Source organism: Trichosurus vulpecula, chromosome 8 (genome assembly GCF_011100635.1).
Source record: "Trichosurus vulpecula isolate mTriVul1 chromosome 8, mTriVul1.pri, whole genome shotgun sequence".
In the NCBI taxonomy this organism is placed as follows: Eukaryota; Metazoa; Chordata; class Mammalia; order Diprotodontia; family Phalangeridae; genus Trichosurus; species Trichosurus vulpecula.
Window position 1 is genome coordinate 75,837,001 of NC_050580.1, and position 20,073 is coordinate 75,857,073.

The 20,073-nt window shown below is 41.1% G+C and overlaps 1 protein-coding gene across 1 annotated transcript in view; it reads right to left on the minus strand.

Moving 5' to 3' along the window:
• CNNM1 (cyclin and CBS domain divalent metal cation transport mediator 1) overlaps positions 1–20,073 on the minus strand; it is a 66,933-nt gene that overhangs the window by 28,631 nt on the left and 18,229 nt on the right. The window contains exons 4-8 of the mRNA XM_036736530.1: positions 15,004–15,147; positions 10,213–10,353; positions 8,813–8,982; positions 1,205–1,304; positions 919–966 (exon numbers count right to left, since the gene is read on the minus strand). Of these exons, the coding sequence (XP_036592425.1) occupies positions 919–966; positions 1,205–1,304; positions 8,813–8,982; positions 10,213–10,353; positions 15,004–15,147 (603 nt within the window). The remainder of the gene's footprint in view (positions 1–918; positions 967–1,204; positions 1,305–8,812; positions 8,983–10,212; positions 10,354–15,003; positions 15,148–20,073) is intronic.

Below are 20,073 nucleotides of genomic sequence, written 5' to 3' on the forward strand. Positions count from 1 at the left end.
CTTCCCTGGATATATAAATGGCTACAATGAGTTAATGCCCTAAAGTAACAAAATTTAGACTAGAGAATCCAAGAGCACACAAGAGAAAAATACCTCCTGGATCACATATGCCACATCCATGCACCTACATCCTACTGTAAGAACTAAATGGAAGAAAGCAAGCCAATGGTACAGGGAAAAGACAAGCAGCCGCCATGTTATTTGCAGCTTAGCAACAATCAGCCTCATATCAGCAGTGCCCCCATGTGCACTTGCCAATCAATGGCACATCACTACTTATGCAGATTTCATTGAGAAGCAAAGTGACCTGTCACACCAACTCAACAGTGACTTCTTCAGAATACCTTTACTAGTTCTTACCAAGGACCACGACCAATGAACGCATTAATGGTGTCTAGTGGCCTTTAGGTAAAAGTCCAATTTACCAGGGATCACAGATTTGGAGGTAGAAGAGACTTTATAAGTCATCTAGTCAAACCTCCTCATTTTACAGATGAGGAAACTGAGGCCAAGAGAAATTAAGTGACTCATCCAGGGTCATACAGTGACCCTGATGCGAACCCAGGTTTCTGGACTCCAATACTCTTTTCACTACACCAACCATCTCCCCATCTAATACCAAAAGAAAAACTTTAGCCCTCTTTTTTTTAAAAGAAGCATGAATATAACTTGACTCTTTGGTACTTGAGAATAAATAATGAGAATTCCGCCCTTCAATATTTCAATAGTATGTAGAAAAGCAGGAAGCATTTTAGTCACACAAAAAATAAGCAAAAGCTGCGCAGCCGCAAGAGGACAAGACAACTTGTGTTCATTCCAAGCTTGGGACCTGAACTGCTCAGTCCATAGCCCACGTGCAATGTATCTGAGGCAGGCGCATCGTGCCATATGTGAGAAGAGGAATCAAGAGATACATACAAAAGACGGAGGATCCAGCCAGACTTCCAACCTTCCGTACGTCATTATCTGAGGAAAGAACATGAAATGTAGTCAACTGGTAATTCAGAAAACACATTGAATCCTACTGCTCTCTTAACCCTAGCCCCACCTGAGGCCACAAAAACTGAGAAAACATACAGAGGGTTGGGGATGGGGGAGGGGGACAGGGAAGAAGATGGGATAAACACAAGAATCAAACCCCTAGTTCATCGCTGGCTTCAGACACTTTTGTGCTGAACAGACTGTGGTGGGTTAATTGAGGTACCTGAGCACACAGTGGTCATGATAGCCGGCACACCATAATAAGTGAAGGCTCCATTTTCAAAGCGAAGACCTTCTTTACCAACCTCCACTTCTACTTTACCCTAGGGAAAGAAGAAAGAACATTGTTTCTGTCTTGTTGGTAGCAGCCTAGACAAGTTACTAGACACAGAAGTAGCACCTGGCTTCACTTACATTAAGCAGATTTGATGTTTCTTGCATACGTGTGAGTTCAAATAGACAGATATCGACCAGGTGCTTACCACGTGCAGAGTCTAAGTTCTAGGCAGTTGCCAGACTACTGTACTAGGTGCTGGAGGGACATGCAAAATTGAGATAAAGCACAGTACCTGACTTCATCGAGCTTATAGTCTAAGAAGGGGAAAAGACATATAATATAAGGTAATTATCATGCATGATAATGATGAGAATAATAATTATGTAGCTGATTTTATATAGCAGTTTAAGGTTTACAAAGTGCTGAATGTAGATTATCTTCTATGGTCATCACAGCAAGCCTGTGAGGTAGGCGCTGTTATTAGCTTTATAGATGTGACAACCGAGGGTCAGAGAGGTTGAATGATTTGCTCAAGGTCAAACAGTTAGTAAGCGTCTGAGGCAGAATTCAAACCCAAGCTTTCTTTTACTCCAAGCCCACGCTATCCACTATGCCAAGTATTTAATCTTATGTACAGCGGTACAGCATTCCAAGTTACCTAGGTCCGAGTATGTAGTCCCAGTGAATCACAGTGAGTTATACATTGCATTCCAAAAATCTTAGTGAGGTTTTAATTTTTGATAACTTCTGAAATATGCTATGAGCTTATGAAAATGCCTTTTCAGAGTTTGCTTATTTAAATTTCTTTTATGCTTATTTATGTTTGTGAATTTCAAATGATGCATTTTAAATTTTAATTTTCATAAGACAGTGCAATTTGTCATTATGCGTTTTGTGTGTGACAGTTTCTGAATAACACTTTCTCAGACCAGTGGTTTGGTGGAGGAGGGCCACCAGGCACGAGCTTGGCCACCTCAGTTACCTGACCTAACTCCATTAGACTTTTTCTAGTGGTGTCACCCCAAAATTTTCTAGTGTGCATCAAAACCTCACTCTTTGGATCATCTCACCTAAAGAAAGCTTTTATGAAGTTAAAAAATTGACTATAGTGATGTATAGCACAAGACTGCAGTTATGTTGAATTTTTAATAATAAACAAAATAATAATTAAAATTTGAATAAGTAGCTTCTCAAATGTTGATTTTTTTTAAACCTGAAGCATTTATACTTCTAGGTTATTAAAGGTTAACCTGGGTTATAAGTGCACTAAGACTTTTGGGACACCCTGCATCTTATATGCTACCTGTACCCAGGTCATCACTAAGGTAGCACCAGAGATTTGTGTCTATGTGTTATTTGGGCATGGAGGAACTGAATATAGTCCTAGAGTCTGGTCTAAGGCTCAGTTTGATGTGAATTTTGTTTTATTACTTGAAAACTGATATATTTCTTATTAACTCATTTGTGTATTAAATGGTTAATATTTGTAAGACATTTAGCACAGCACCTGGCATGTGGTAGGCACCCTATATATGCTTATTCCCTTCCTCCCCTTCTTCTTCTTCTTCTTCTTCTTCTACTTCTTCTTCTTATTATTATTATATTGTTTTATATTATATTATTATATTGTTGTTCAGTCATGTCTGATTCTTCATGACCCCATGAACCATACTGTTCATGGAATTTTCTTGGCAAAGATACTTGAGTGGTTTGCCATTTCCTTCTCTAGAAGATTAAGGTAAATAGAGGTTTAGTGACTTGCTCAGGGTCATACAGCTAGCAAGTATCTGAGGCCAGATTTACAATCAGATCCTGACTCCAGGCTCTTATTATGTATAGATGATGCTTTAGGGCCCTTTAAAGAATTGGAATGATTTGAAATACACCTCTTCAATGGAGAAGAGAAGAGACTTTCTGACCAAAACTACTTATGGAGACAGTAGCTAACAGGGATTTTAAGAGGAACATTATAGTTTTGTGATGGAGATTGATCATAATGGAATAATGGTACACTATATCACTACAATTGTCTTTTTGATGTAATCTTATTCTTCTCACCTTTTACAAAAGTGTTTATATAGAAACTGTTGTGGGATGAGTCTCTATTTTGCTATTAGCCCTTTATGTTCTATGTTCCATAGACTATTGCATATAGGCATATTAAAAACTTGCTTTTGTAGTTGGATAAAATGATCAGAATGTAAGCGCAACCTCTGGAGGCTCACTGCAAACATCCTTGGTACAGCTCCAATAGCAGATAAGACACAGGGGATGATATGGAACTCATCCTATTCCCACATGGTTTTTATCTTCTCAGCCAAGTCTCTATATTTTGAAAATTTTTTATTCTTTAAAGCCTAGAGAGTATGCATATTTGGGATGGTGTTATCTATTAAAATGCTTTTTAAGTTTTTATGCATCAATGCTATATTCAAGAAATTATGGGCAACAGTTCAGTCTGTGATCATGGTCTGGTTCTAATATAGTTTATCGGTTGAGTTCTCCAGGATATTTCAGTGACTGTATAGACTTATTGTCTATCTGTCCATAAAAGAGAGCAAGCTCCTGATGTTGTATAATTCAAGCCACACCAGGTCATGTCTTGCTAGATGTTCCACACGTGTTAAAATTTTGCAGCCCACAGTTATATACATAGTCTCCACCATTTTCTTGCATAATCTGCATGGATCATTAAGTCTGGGGTCTTTACAGATAATCCTTCTGTAATTTCTTATGGCAATGATTCGGGCCACTGATGGCCATCATAAAACCCTTTTATTTCAACAAGCAAATATGCATGAGTCAGACATTTTTGGATGCTTTGTCAACATATTGTGGACTGAGTTCATGTAATGAACGGTGCCCATGGAGGGCCTTTTAATTCCACTCTCAGATCATAATTGTTTCACGGACTCCATCTGGAAGTAATTCACTTTTGGTTACATTTGGCAAATTCACTGTCATCATATTGCTTGGTAAAGTTATAATTATCATTATTATTAACAATTAGGTTAATACAACCTAAAGAGGCAGTGTGAAGTAGTGGCTAGAGGTCTGGCCTGAGAATTAGGAGTACCTGGGTTTGAGTCTTTTCTTTTACAAACCCTAGTTGTTTAACCATGGGCAACTTAATCACTTAACTTAAAGTCACAACTCTCTAGGACTCTAAGTTATACACAATTACCAGTCTACGACCCCAGAAGGAATTTCTATATCCTAATAAAATTACAGATCAAGATGTTCCCTCCTCCAAAAGAGTGAGCTTAACTACATTAAAAATATATTTGAGTATTAGGGCAACAACAGATTCTAGGAACTGTTAGAATCTTGTCTAGAATTGGGCAAGGAGAGTTCACGTCAGGAAATCCGGGAGCGAATGACGCTAGATAACAAATCTATGATTTTAAAAGAAATAACGTCTTAAGAAGTTTGTCAAAAAGGGGACAGTTTTAACATTACTTGAAAAATTATTTGTTTTATTGGATTTCATATGCATTAATTTTTACTACTTTATTTTCTGCTATGAATAAATTGTTAATCTTCTTTTTGTAAATTTTAAAGAGACTTTTTCTAATTCATGGCTTCCCTTCATGTCTAGTTCAAACAAATTCTCAAGTGGCCTGGTTGCTTAGTTACAGGTATCCAAACATCTGGCTCTTGTGAGTGCCTGGAGAGTCTGTAGTAATAATATTCTTAGGTTAGCAAGTCAAGAAGAAACTCACATAAACAAACAATACTAACACCATCATATCACATCGTGGGATTGCATTGCTGAGGTGGATGCTCCACTGGTGGGCCTATAAATGGAGAGGGCAGCTCCAGGCTCACCTCTTCAAGAGTACTCTAGATCTTTGACATTCACTCAACCAACCCCAGCAATGATCACAGAGATGACAGATGGGGTTGGGCCAACTTGTTTGCTGTTGTTGATAACTTCTCCACTGGTAACTATAACTACCTATCTATTTATCTATCTATCTATCTATCTATCTATCCATCTATCTATCCACACTTTGTAATGCTATGTTATTATTCAGTCGTTTGACTTGTGTCTGACTTTTTATGTCCCCATCTGGAGTTTTCTTGGCAAAGATACTCGAGTGGTTTGCCATTTCCTTCTCCAAGCTCATTTTACCAGTGAGGAAACTGAGGCAAACAGGGTTAAGTGACTTGCTCAGGGTTCTTCAGGTAGTGTCTGAGGCCAGATCTGAACTCAGGAAGATGAATCTTCCTGACTCCAGTCCTGGAGCTCTATCCACTGTGCCACCTAGCTGCCCCTATGTAATGCTATGATATCCTAATTTCAATGTAAAGTAAAGCAAGAGTGATTACATACTATGCCTCTTATGCCTAAGAGATGATAGAATTAACAATTCTGTCATAATATAACTCTAAAAATTAAAGTAGGGCTCTCCTATTTTAAAGGCAGAGAAACTAACTTAAGAGACATTTGCCAAAGGTCTCAGGGACCTTTGGTTTAGAACTGGAAGGAACCTTAGAAAGACCATCTGGTTTGGTGTCTTCATTTTATGGATGGGGGAACTGAGTCCCAGAGAGCATATGTCACTTGCCTGAGTTCATACAGGTGAAGTCAGAATTTAAACCAAATCTTCTGGAACCGTAATCAAATTAACACTTTCCCAGATACTGGAAAGGATGTGTCACTGGCCTCCTATGGTGCCACTCATCATCTCTCTAACTTTCCAAACCAAATTACTCCTCTCCAACTACTTACTACCCTACATATATCTGATTATGAAACCTTCAAAAGTTCCTCTTGGTTTAACAAAGTATACACCCCCAGTCCCAACATTCAAGGCCTTTCGTGATGTGACTATTGAGTCCTATCTCATACAAGTCCCCTTTGCAGATTCTGTGTTTCAGTCAAACTGAACCCTACTCAACACCCTCCTTTCCTATCTTGTCTCTTCCCTTCTGTGTCTTGGATCAGTCTGTCTTCCATGCCCAGTCTGTCTTCACACTGCCTCCCCCAAACTCTGTCAAAATGCCTCCTCAAAGGCCATCTCATCCATGAACTCTTCCCTTACTCTCCACCTCATGCCCCTTCCTGTTACAGGGTGAACATGGTTTTTCCCTCCTCAGATTTCCCACAATACTCTACCTGGTCATCTGCTCTGCATTTACCTCATTCTCCCTTCCATCATGGTTATTTGTATATACATCTTCCCCTTCTTTACACTGTGAGCTCCTTGAGATCAGGGACTGTGCTGTATCTACGCTTGTGTCTCCAACATTGAGAACAGTAATAAATGTTGACTGAGTGAACTCTTAAACCTACATACTGTGTCTCTGAGCATCCAGCTATGATACAAGGAATCCTGACTTCAGGAAATTATCCCTTTTATACACACTCCTCTCCCACTCAAATGCAATCTCCTTGAGGCTGGGACTGTCTTGTTTGCTTGTTTTTATGTCCCCAGTGCTGCTTAGCATAGTACCTAATGCATAGTAGGTGCTTAAGAAATGCTGTACATGTGTCTGTATATCTATCTGTCTATCTGTCTGTCTGTCATTCCATCATCTATCATCTGTCCATCTGTCTCTTTTATCTATTTGTCTACCTGTCTATCATCTATCTGTCCATCTGTGTGTCTATCTATCTATATTAGGACCTTGAGCTATCATGGAAGTGGTGGACACTGACACAGTTTCGGCTATCATGGGAAAAACTATACCATCCTTGGCTCTAACCATACCTCCTTTTAGCCCCACTCAGTGGGACCATACTTGTAGAGAGAGTGCATCAATCACCCAGGACTGATACTGAGTCATTTTCACCCCAAGCTCTGGATTGATACAATCATATAGAATTGATCATCTACTTCAACTCTCTCTCTCTCTTTTTTTTTTTTTAACAGATTGAGGTCTAGGAAGTATGAGCGACTGGTGCAAGGTTAGTTAGTTAGTAGCAACAGTCATAGCTAGCATGTATAAAGTGCTTTAAGGTTTGCAAAGCATTTTACAAAAATCATTTCATTTTATCCTTACAACAACCCTAGGCTATAGGTGCTATTATGATCCCCATTTTACAGATGAGGAAACTGAGGCAGACAGGTTAAGTGACTTGCCCAAGATCATGTAGCTGGCAAGTGCCTGAGGCTAGATTTGAACTTCGGACTTCCTAACTCCAAATCCAGTGCTCTATCCATTGCACCAACCAGCTGACTATTTGTAGCACAGCCATGGCTAGAAACCAGGCCTCCTGATTACCATCTGGTAGTCTTCCCCACTACACCTTATCTTGAATCCCATTCCCTCAATGCCTTCCTAGGTGACTGGCTGGGTCATCTGAAAACTGAATCCAATTAATAGCACACTGCAACACAGTGTTATTTCTCTAAGAAAACAGCTATACTCTCACAGTGGCCTCCAACCCTTTCACCCAAAGGAGTGGATAACACGGTCATTTCAGGTACAGTAGCAAGACTAGGAGGGAGATATTGTCGGGTGTGGGGGAGTGCCTTGTGACATTCTCTGTCTGACTCTAAGTCTACTGTTGTCCAACAGAGCTTAGCTCACATCAGGCTGCTGTTCTCTAGCTCTGCCCCACATGCTTGGCCCCAGAGAAGAGATGAGTGAATGAGGGGACTGGACTACATGGCCTCTGAGGCCCCTTCCAGCTCTAAATCTGTGAACATATGAACCTCTCTCCATTTTTGTTGTTATTGTTGTTGTAGAAGCAGGAGACAATGGGCATGGAATATTCCATACACTATGTGGTAATGTGTTTTTAAAAATATAATTGTAAAACTGAAAATATTATGAAATAATATTTCTCCAGCCTATAACCCTTTCCAGACTTTTCCCTTAGAAAAGTAAGGAGCACAAAGCCCCTAGAATCTTCCCATGAAGTGGAACAAGGGTGATAATCAACCTTCTCTTGTCTAGATGTGATTGCCCCTAGTGACTGGTGCCAGGACCCAACTGGGGAGAGTATCTTTTCTTTTGAAAATCAAGGTTAAGATATTGATTACACGAAAGAATTCTTAAGGGGAAGTGGTCCAGGAAAGAGCCAAGTGATGACTATTCTGGAATGTTATTACATGTTAACAAATTATCCCCTTTTTCTTAGTTTAAGATTTCTATAAACATCACCCCAAAATTATCTTGGAGCAGAAACATCTCTGAGGGCGTGGGAAAATGTTGCTATTTTGAATCTCTCTCTCTCTCTCTCTGTATGTGTGTGAATGTAATAACTTAGAATTATAATAATCTTAAAATTATTTCTAGCAGACTGGTGCCTACATAGAAAATAGAGTATTAACTTTTTTTTTCAACAATTGTCAAATTTTGCTGAACTGCTTTTTCTCTCTCTTTTATCTCTTTGTTAAAAGGGAGAGGGATGTGTTTGGACAGTGAGAATTAATATAAAAATAGAATTTTTTTTTAAAAAAAAATAACAAAAACCAATTATTGGCTTAATGGAATGAAATTCTGCCCCGATTCAGGTGCAGTCACTGCTGCTGAGACTGAAGGCCCCTCTCACCATGTACTGATGACTCTACAGGAGTGGGGGCAGCTAGGGCTACTCACCTGTAGAAGGAGCACAAAATAGTCCACAGGCCGGTTGCGTTGGTAGAGGTAGTGCTCAGGTGCTTTCTTGTTCTTCTCATCAAATTTCAGTTCTTGGATCACGTTGGGATGTTTCAGGAGTCGAAGCAGAATCTTCTCCGAAAGGTACAGAGACTTAAAGGGTTCCACTTCTGGAAGAGAGGAAGCTGGGCTGAATTCAGCACCACTGGGGCAGAGTCGTCCCATTTGGCCCAGCGCTGATCCTAGGAGTCAGGCTAACAATTTCAGCACCAGAGGGTATAGACTGCACAACAAGCCTGTACAGCCATGGTCCTATTTCTCTGGCTCCTTGACGGGCCAGCCACAGGAACACTGAACTGATACATATGTGCAGGCTCACCTAGACATTCACTTTGGGATGTATAACAAACTGGAAATACAGGTCCCTGTAAGAAAGTCACCCAAGCAAAAAAATGAGTGTCACCATCAAAAGACCCCCTGGAAGTCATCTGTTAGCATGGGATCAGGAAGACCTGAGTTCAAATCCAGCCCCAAGCATTTACTAGTGGTGTGACCCTGGCCAAGTCAGTTAACCTCTCTCAGCCTTAGTTTCCTCATTTACAAAATGGGAATAATAATAACACCCACCTCCCAGGTTGTTGTAAGGATAAAATTAGATAATATTTGTAAAGAGCTTTGCAAACCTTAAAGCACCATATGAATTCTAGCCATCATCATCATCATCATCATCATCAATCATTATTACTAGCTAGGTGTATAGCTGTGTACAAATGCTGTGGAAGGGCTGCAAATGTTCTCAGCATCTTTTAAATTTGGTGCCCTTGGACAAAGTTCCAGTCACCCCACCCTAGTTATGGTTTCAGTAGTTTCTGTTCCAGCAGCTAGCCATGGCTGTAGTTTCCTGGGAGCCATGGCCACCATGCTATTTTAGAGGGGGAGATAGGGGAAGAATCTTCTAGATTGACCTCCTAATAGGAAAAACTTAGTGTTCCTTGGAAAAGCAAAGGCGATAGTCATGGTTTATAGCAGTCTACAAAGCACTTTCCTACCAACCCTGTGAGGTTGGTGATACAGGTGTTCTTATCCCCATTTTGAAGATGAGAAAACTAGGACTCTGAGAGTTTAGTTATGTGACCTACTCATGGTCCAGTGTAAGTATCTAAAGCAGGATTACAGAGCGAGCATCTTGACTGGAATCCAGCAGCTCTAAGCACCAAACCATAGTACCCCTCAAAGGGACTTGAGCACAAGCCGTGTGACTGGCCAAGGAGCATAATGAATGAGCACATGTTACTATTAGAATTGGCAGCCTTTTTCTGCAAATTACTGTGGCTCATCCCAAAGCCTCCTTTGACATGGAGCACTCAGAGGGACCTGGGGCTCCAGAGAGACAGACATACCTGTGGCCATAAAGCGATGTGTCGCCAACAGAAGCTGTGGGGAAACCTTCACTTTCATTTCAGAGTCTGAAAGCTTGAAAAGGGAGAAATCGTGTCTCTTCCTCTCCCGATGAGGGACCTGCTGCTTTTTCCGATTGTCTGCTAAAGAACCACAGTGAAACAAAGGATGTGTACACCAGCATACAGGGCAAACTGCAGCTGTCTAACCAACAGGTCCAGTCCTTGAGAGGTTACATACAAACCTCTTGCAGTGAAAAATAGACAAATGAAACTCTTTGCCATATTTTGGTGCAGTGGGAAAAGCACAGGATTAGAAGGTAGAGGGTAGAGGCCTGAGTTGAATCTTGGCTCTAGCTATGTGAGCTGGGGCAAGTCACTTTATCTCTGGGCTTCAGCTTCCTCAACTATAAAATGAGAAAGTTCGACCATATCATCTATAAGACCCTTTACAGCTCTAAACCTCCAATCTTATTTCTTTGGGTATAGAAAGAAATGGACAAGGGATAAAAGATGGAAGAGAATCCCAAAGCCTATGTGATTTCTTATAACAGGTTCACTGTCAGGTACAAGGAGGCCAACTTACTTTAGAAACTTCCCATCTCCTAAAAATATCTTTCAATCATACCCTATTTTTTGTAAGCCTCCCTTAGCTCAGAGGAAAAGGTATAAAGCTTAGCTTCAGGCTCACCCACTATGGACGATGCAGATTTGAGAAGCAGATAGGTCCTTGACCTTGGTTCCTTTACCTTTGCCGAACAAATACTTTTGATTTGAATCTTGGGGTTCCCTTTTCACATTGCATGGATTGAATCTTTGCCAAGACCCTGGCTTGGATAGAGGGAATGTGGTAACTTGGATCTCCCTGGAGTACCCCACATTCATGTTTCCCTCTACATCACTTTTATGGTCAAACTTCCTGTCCAGACCATGACTTGAACTTGAGCTTCCTATGGCTGACCTTGACTTTTGATTGTAGAGGTTGATACCCCCAATACTGCTATCAGGGTCATCCTCTCCTAGACTGTGCACTTTTAATAAATGCTTCAATGATAACTTCTCCTCCTCCTCTTTTTCTTTTTCTTCTTCCTCTTCCTCTCCTCCTCCTTCTCCTTCTTCCTCTTCTTCCTCTTCTTCCTCTTCCTACTCCTCCTCCTCTTCCTTCTATTTCTTCTTCTTCTTCCATTGCCCCAGTTCTTTTTCTAAACTACTAGTCTAACGGCAAGTTGACAGCAGAGCTAAAACTGGAAAAAACCAATCCCTAAATAGGTCCCTCCCTCCTGGAAAGGAAATTCACAACCGAGGGTCTATTACACATCCATCCCTGCTTTTACATACCCCAGATGGAAATCTAGATTGTAGAACATAGGCTCTCCATAACTACGTGGCCTTCACTTAGGTAGCTGCCTAAAGTACAACACATTGGAGCAGGGGATGGACATACTGTGAGAGGTTTTCTACTATTACTTTGTATAAGTACACATATTTTTAGTTCTGGAAGACTCTGCTCTCTGTGGCACACAGAGATTGTTTAAAAAAATGATAAGTCATACCTTTTTAGGGAAGGCTCTGAGTCTCAGGTGGGAAAAGTGGGTCTGGGGGAACAATTTCAAGCCTTACACCCAAATGCCTCATCCCAGCGCTGGCCATAAAGGATCATTCTACAAATTCTACAAAACATTCTACAAATCTGAGGGTGGGGGTTGGGGTGGGGAGCTGCCTTACCTTGCCTCCTAGAATCTACAGAACATTAAAAGATGATGTAAGGGCACTGGTTCTAACAGAACCCAAGCAGGAAAAAAGCCAATTTCATTAATGCTATCTTTGCCCTTTTGCTTCGTCCCTGAACGTTGCTTCCCTGCAGAAATTCCTACCCCGTTAAGAACGCAGAGAAGAAACCAGTCATGATGTAGATGGCCTTTGACTTCTGGCACCACCACCTGCTAGGAGCACCACTGGATCACAGGATCAATGGAATTTAGAGGGGCAGCCAGGTGGTACAGAGGATAGAGCACTGGCCCGGAGTCAGAAAGACCTGAGTTCAAATCAGGCCTCAGATGTTTATTGGTTGCAAGACCCTGGGCAAGTCAGTTAACTTCTTTTTGCTTCACTTTCCTTATCTGTAAAATGAGGGTGATAATCATATCTACCTCCCAGTGTTGTCACGGGGACCAAATGAGATCATATTTGTAAAGTGTTTAGCACAGTACCTGGCACATAGTAAGTGCTATGTACATTTTATCTATTGTTAACCATCATTATTATTTGGAGTCCCTGCAGTCAGCCCAGACTAAGAATTCTAAACCCATTTTGTGACATGGACCCCCTTTGGCAGTGCCTGGGAAAACCTTTGGCAATCTTCTCAGAATAAGGCTTTTAAGTGCACAAAATAAAACACAGAGGATTCTAAAGACAGAGGATTACCAATTTTGCCTTTAAAGAGTGGCATAATTATACCATCAGAGGATATGGAAGATTCTCTACCTGAAATCTCTAACTGAAATACAACTATCAAAATAATTTTTAAAAAGTTCACAGCCCCCAGGTTAAGAACCCATAACCTAGACCTTGAACCAGTGGCAGGTTAAAATGGACTCCTCTGCCCCTCCCAACAACACTGCGGTTTTTTCCCTAACTGATTTTCTTTCTAGATACACTGTGTCCTTGGGAGGAAAAATCTTCAGGTTGTTTTGAAGTTAAAAATAAAACCTAAGCTTGTGGGTTTTCAGAAGAAGCCACTTCCCGTATCAATCCTAAAGCCTCAAAATCTTTGAGCAATCTAGCCACAATTAGAGGTGGCTGTGAGGGCATTTGTCAATATCAGCAGTGGGAGGCTTTACCCAAGGTCATCTGTGAATGGGTCACTCCCTCCAGGAAAGGGAATTGAAACCAGTGGTCTATTCCACCTCCACCCCTGCCTTCACATACCCTAGAGGGGAAAGGAGACTGGAGGACCAAGGTTTTGTCATAACAGGCTAGCCAGGGGCCTCAGAGAATGTAGAAGACCCTTGACCTTGTGATTTGGGGCTTTCATTGGCCACAGGTCTGTAATAGATGTGTGAGATTGCTCACACATTCTCCTTTGAGGACAGGAAACACAGAAACAAGCTTAACCATCCCCAGGACTAGACTGAATATTACCATATGGTTCTCATCACTGCTTGTTCCATACCGGTCATAGAAACACAGACTAAACGTTAGAAGGAATCTTAGAGGTTATTGAGTCCAACTCCATCATCTGACAGATGAAGAAGCTAATGTTCAGAAAGGAGGAGTAAATTGCCCAAGGCCATATAGATATCAGAGTCAGGATTTGAACTCATGTCCTTGGACTTCTAATCCACTCTTTTCCACTGCCTGCTTTGTGAGGAATACTGGCAAGCAAGCCCCTCATCTTGGCTAAGAAACATCTTCACACATCTCTTATCTCCTCACCACACAGAGGGAAAAGTGATCTGAGACAAGCATCCATAGAGCTTCCCTGGTGCCCAAACTTTCCTCACCTTCCTTCATTCACTCTCTCCTCTCATGTGGGAAGGCACACGCACCAAAACAAGTGATTCTTCTTCCATGTTCTAACACTTCTAGTACCCTGGACAGTCCCATATTCTCAACTATTCCAGGGACTAGCCTACATAAATCCCATCCAACAAGCTCTCAGCATAGTGCCTGGCACATAGTAGGTACTTAATAAATGTTTATTGATTGATGTGTTTAGTGCCTACTGCGTGATAGGCACTGTCCCGCAGAATTTCAATCAATTGCTCTCTCCCACTTTGCTCTGAGATGGTGAGGACTGGGGGAGAGAACTATGCTTTTCCTATATATGTCTCTCTTCTCCTTATAGCCCTACAACAGATTAATATCTAGACAATGTGAGCCACTACACGCACACCAGCAAGGTTTTTATTCAGAGCAAGGAGTCAATGGGAAGGCCTCCATCAGAGTTGTTCCAGACATCACTGTAGTTCTGAGCAGCTGCATTTAATAGTCTGATGGTAAATATTCAGTATCTGCCTCTTCAGGAAATAAAAAAATGTATGCACAACATACCATTAAGTTTAATCTTCATTATTAACATTTTCTTCATCATTTTTTAAAGTTTGAAGAATCAACAAAACAAGAAATGAAGTCCTGATCACTCCTGACTCCAAGTCCAGTGCCCTACAAGCCATGCTGTCCCAATCTCTGAAAAGGGAGCTCACTAATCCTCAATATACCATGTAGGTGATTCGCACAATAAATTTTATTGATGCTTTTTGGTTTTAGATCACAGTCATTTCTGGAGTGATCCACCAGTTCCCCCCTCTCTTCCCCGCCCCCCAACTGAACACTACCTTAAAACAAGCCCCACCCTCCAAAAATAAAAAAATAAAGCAAAAACAAATAATTCAGTGACCGTGTCTGACAATGCATACGACATTCTGCCTCCAAGGTCCTTCGTCTCTCTGACAAAAAAAGGGAGCTAGGTTTCATTATATGTCCTCCATGGCCCCGTTTATTTATTATTTATTAAAATTACTGAAAGTATTAGTATTCTTTTCATTTACATTGTTGGTAGTCATTGAGTATATTGTTCAAAGGTGATTATTATTACATTACATTCAAATTGGGCCAGGATCCGCCTCAGACACATGGGCCAATATAGCATGGCATTTTAAGTGGACACTGTCCAAAGTCGAAAAAACAATTCTGGCTGACACTTTTCAAATCCAGTGCTTCAGTGACTCTTTTCATGGAGGTTCCAAGGGGAATAATAGAAAATCTAGATAAAAGCAAACACTTGGCACTTACTATACAGGTCAGTTTCATCCAGGATCTCTGATTTGATGATCTCTTCTATGATGTCCTCTAGAGTAACGATGCCCATCACCTCATAAAAGGGATCTCCTTCTCCCTCATTATTTACCCTCTGGACTATGGCTAGGTGAGATTTTCCTGTTGAGGCAAAGAAATTTGAAATGTAGGTACATTGCTTTAAGGATCCAGGAGATTCTCTTAAATTTTCCTGCTGTCAAAAAGTAGCACACAGTTTCTACTTTGGTCAGCTTTTATTTTTTATTACTTTTTAATCAATCAATCAATCAAGATGCATCTATTAAGTGTCTACCTTGGTCTAGTCCAGGGCTGTCCAAAATGCAGCCCGCAGTTCGATTTATGGGGCCTGCCTACAAGCATAGAAATTTACATAAGTGCTTTAGTAAATGAAGCTGAGCTCTCACTAAAATGGCAAATCAAAATATATTGCCTCTTGTTTCAATAAAAACCTAAGGTTGGACAGCCCTCACAGGCCTAAACTCTGGAGACTCAAAGAAAGAAAAAAACCAGTCCCTGACCCCAAGGAGCTCATTTACACTACAAAAGTTTACAGATCATCCTCCACCCCCATTCCAGGAGAAGTCTCTAGTAACAAAGAGAAGCATGTAAGTAAAACTAACTATAATGTAACCTCATCTGAAAATGCACCAACATTTCACATCTGTAGCAGTAAAAACAAAAACAAAAAACAACCCTGTGCCTTAGTGCTCACTGAAGTCCTCATCTGAAATAAGTGATTGTACGCATTAGCCCATTTTGAGCCCTCTTCCCATTTTGTAGGTTTCGTGGAAGTTATTTAATAGTCCCCCAAGGAGATGAAAGCTAATTCTTTTTTATGCTCTTCCATACAGCATGACTAAATGGAAATGATGAGTTCAGGGTACATCCCAAGAATGTTGGGGTGCCACATGAAATGATGAAGAATAAACATATGGGTTCTATTGTCCTGAAAGAAGTTAACTCAGACAGTCTCCAAGTTTAAAGAAAGGCATTAATTGGGGTGATGCACCCAAGCCGGCCTGCTCCCAGTGAGGCAGAGCCCCAACAAGCTCTGCTCCACAAGGCAGGCACAGGATAGGCGGCAGGCCCTCGGCCCTGCTTCCCATAGGAGGCAAAGGCAATTACTGGGGTTAGGTGTCTGGTGTAAACACAGTTTTATGGAATGGGGGAAAGGGGACAAGAGAATGGGAGAAGGAAGTATGGCTCCAAAATGCTTGGGATATCAGGTAGTCCGGAGGTGCCTTTATCATACAGATAAAGAGAACAGGAAAGGGGAGGGGAAGAGCTGTTCCGGAATTGGGGGTGCTTTGTGAAAGCATACAGGTAAGTCCCCAGTGGAGGCTTCAATGCATGGTCTTCTTTGATCACTTTTTTGGCTGCATCTTATCTCATATCTCACATCCTGCATCCTGCTTGCCCCATCTACCTCAAGCACTTCTGTCTGCCTCCCCTCATCAGAATGAGTGCTAGATTTTAAATCCAAGGACCTGGATTTAGGTAGGATTCAAACCTTTTAAACTCCTGACTCTAAGTCCAACAACCTTTGCAGTTCAAGTTCAGCATTCTTTGTGCTAAAACTTTCTGCCTCTAAGAAGAGGTCGAGAGACCAATATCCTAGGCATGTCTGCATTATCTGGGTTCTCTGAGAGCATGACCATAATTAGCTTTGCTTTTCCTGTCTGTATAGACTCATTACCCTTTTAAAAACACAGGTCTAGTGACAGGAATTGGCAACAGTGCTGAACCTAGGAGTAGGAGAAGCAGGGGGGTAGCTTGAGGTGCAACACTCGGTGGGGGGCAGGGAAACATTTTAATATTTTTTTCAATAATTGCACAATTTTTAATGCTAGAAAATCTCTGCGGCACGCTGGGATTTATTTAATGATAAGTCACATTTGTTACATGAAAGCCTCCTACTCTCTAGCAATGGAATGCACCTAGGGGGTGTGATTTTCAAACCTTGCCTGGCCTAGGGTGTACAAATGCCTTACCAATTTAAGGAGGATATAAGTAAAGGTACTTGTCCAAATATGAATCTAGCAGGAAAAAATGTAAAGTTCTACAGCCTAAAGCCTTTCTAAATGGTTGGCCAAGGAAAATCCATAAAAATGCAAAACATAGGTGAATAGAAGGCCAGAGCAGTTAGGGACAAAATGAGAAGTGATCATTTAAATATATGAACACCCCGCCAGAAAAAATATTCTACCTATTGTCTATTTCTGTTGGGACATGATGTTTGTCTCACTTTCCAATATGAAACCTAAATGTGAAGATGAGAAAGATTTCATGTCTGACACAACAAGGAATAAATTAAGGCATGAATTGAGAGCTCTAATGGAAGACACTCTATGCCTTTTGATCCAAGTGTCTCTCTACCTATGGTAGTCATGGTATGGGGGGTAAGAGCACTGGATCTCTGGGTTCTAATGCGAGCTCTGCCACTTGCCACCTGAGAGACCTCAGGGAAGGTAGTGAACCTCTCTGGAGCCTCAGTTTTCCCATCTACAAAATAGGATGACTGGGCCAGGCACACTCTAAGATTCCCTTCCTGCTCTAAATCAAGGGTCTCCTTTACTAGACTTTAAGCTTTAGAAGAATGGGAACTGTGACTTCTTTGCATCCCTAGATCCTAACATAGGCTCTTGCACATAGTAGGTGCTTACTGAATGTCTCATGAACTAAAAAATTCTATGTCAAAAATAATCAGAAAGTTACTTTCCTTAGTGATTTTTTTAAATGTCATACTTCTATGGGAGAGGTAGAGAGGGAGGAAGATGGGAAAAAGTAACATTCCATGGGGAGGAATGAATTCTGCATAAAAACAGAAGATTCAAAAATAATAAATCAGTGTATTTAGAATATTAGTCCTGGCCTTACAAAGTCTGTTGTGTAAAGGTCCACTGAGTGGGTGAAGAGCATGAATGGTCACAGGCTGCCCCAAGCTAAGTGAAAGAGTTCCATCTGGTGGCAATCTCTGGTGATGGCAATGGGGAAATAAATGATGGCCCCCTTGCATCTGAGTGGTAAACTTGGGTCTCTGTTGACTGGATTGGAAAGGTCCTAGGACCATGAACTGTGGCCCTTGGCCCTACAATTCCTTCGATCCTTAATTGAAGTTTTAACTAGTCTGCCAGATACATTTTACAGGGATTTGGAACTGGAATCTGTTGGTGTCACATTGGTCCTAATTTTGCAAGCATCTCCATTTTCCTTTGGTTAGATGCTGCTTTAAAACACAAATTATTGATTCTCCCATCTATAAAATTTGTATCATCATCTCTTAATGGCAATAATGGGGGAAGTGGCTCGAATCCTGACTGTGCCCTTTTCTCTCTCCTTTCTTGGGATGCTCTGAGAAATTAGCTCTTGAAGCAGAAAGATTTATAGGTACGGATGGGAACAGTGGTACTTCTAGCTGTGTGGAAACCAGCAGAATTTCAAAAAAGCTTCCCCAAGAATATAACTGCATTGATTTCAGCTTCCTCCCACATGGTGACCAAGAGTATCCCCGGAAAAGAGGGCTGCTCTTTAAATCATTTAGAACCATATAAAGCTGGGGCAGAGGCCCAAGAATTGCTTTTTTCATTTCAGCAGGAAAATCTTTTTAGTTCTGATGTATCTATATTTAAAGCTACCGTTGGCAAAGGGTCATGAAATGGAAAGCGCAATGACTTCATGACTATGAGCATTTTACACTTCCTTGTGGAAGCCTAAATACTTTATTTTTCTTGAGACAGGCTATCTGTGATCTAGATATGTCCCCTTCCGCTACATGGCACCCGCTCCTTTTTCTGGGACCTCCTTGGCTCAGAAACTTTCATGATGAAAACTTCTATCTCCCATGTACCTGGCTAGAGATCAGAAGTGGGGAACCAAAGAGTATTCACCTGAATGAAACCCCAGATTCCTCTATATCTTGAACTACTCCTCCAGAACAGGCAGTCTCTGACATAGATTGATAATACACCTGACAGTCCCATCATCAAACCCAAGATGGATGCCAAGCTCTAGTGATATCCATGTTATAGTCATTCTCTACTCCTTGCCTATCCTTCTTTGGATATCAGCTGTTTCCATGATTTGGGGATGGGTCCTATCCCAAATGCCTTTCCCTCATTGTCCAGGCCTCCATTTACAAGTTTCCAACCTTGGGTATCTTCAGTTAAGCCACATATCCCCCTTTCTAAATGTGCCATATAAAAGCCTATTGTTCTGCATTGAAAGGCTGGCCTACTTCTACAATGAAATTTAATTAAACAAGTATTTATTAAGCATAATGGTATGTGCCAGGCACTGTGATGGGTGCTAGGAACACAAAGAAAAAAAAAAACCAGTCCCTGACAGTCAAGGAATTTATAATCTATTTCTGATTCCTAAGTATAACATACTCTGTCCTGGGTCCTTTTCTCTCTTCCCTTTACAATTTCTATCTTAATGCTCTCATCAGTTCCCATTCCTTCAATTTTCATCTCTGTGAATTCTGTTCCCATATTCTGTCTAATCTCTCTGTTAAACTTCAGTCCTCTCAGGGTCTGTCTCTAAGTCCCAGGATAACAGCTACTTCATATAAATGGCACACTCCCAGGAAACTCCAAGGACCTGGTTTTGATTGGGGGTGAGTCAAGATTTAGCTAGTCATTTCTTATTTTGGCTCCAACGATTCATTTAAAATACTCTCTAGACTCATCCTCAGACATTGTGACAAAAGGCTCTTCTCTGGCACTGGAGAATTTCAAGTGAGTTAAGAGAGTGACTTTCTTTCACTACTTTGGAGGACCTGAATGAGGCATTGTCACTCTGACCCAGAATCCAATGTGAAAATTGGCCACAGTATTATACTAGTCTCTCTTGTAAGTTTAAATGGTCTTCCTGTTTATTTTTTCTTTTTAACATATTTTGCTGATAGATGTTCCTATTATTCATCTGACACAAGATGGGGTGGGCAGATCCCTATGCTAAGGATGCTGGGCACAGTCATGCCTCTGTTAGAAACGAGGATGATGAACAATGGGAAGGCCCATCCCACCTCAATAAATCTTCCCAGCC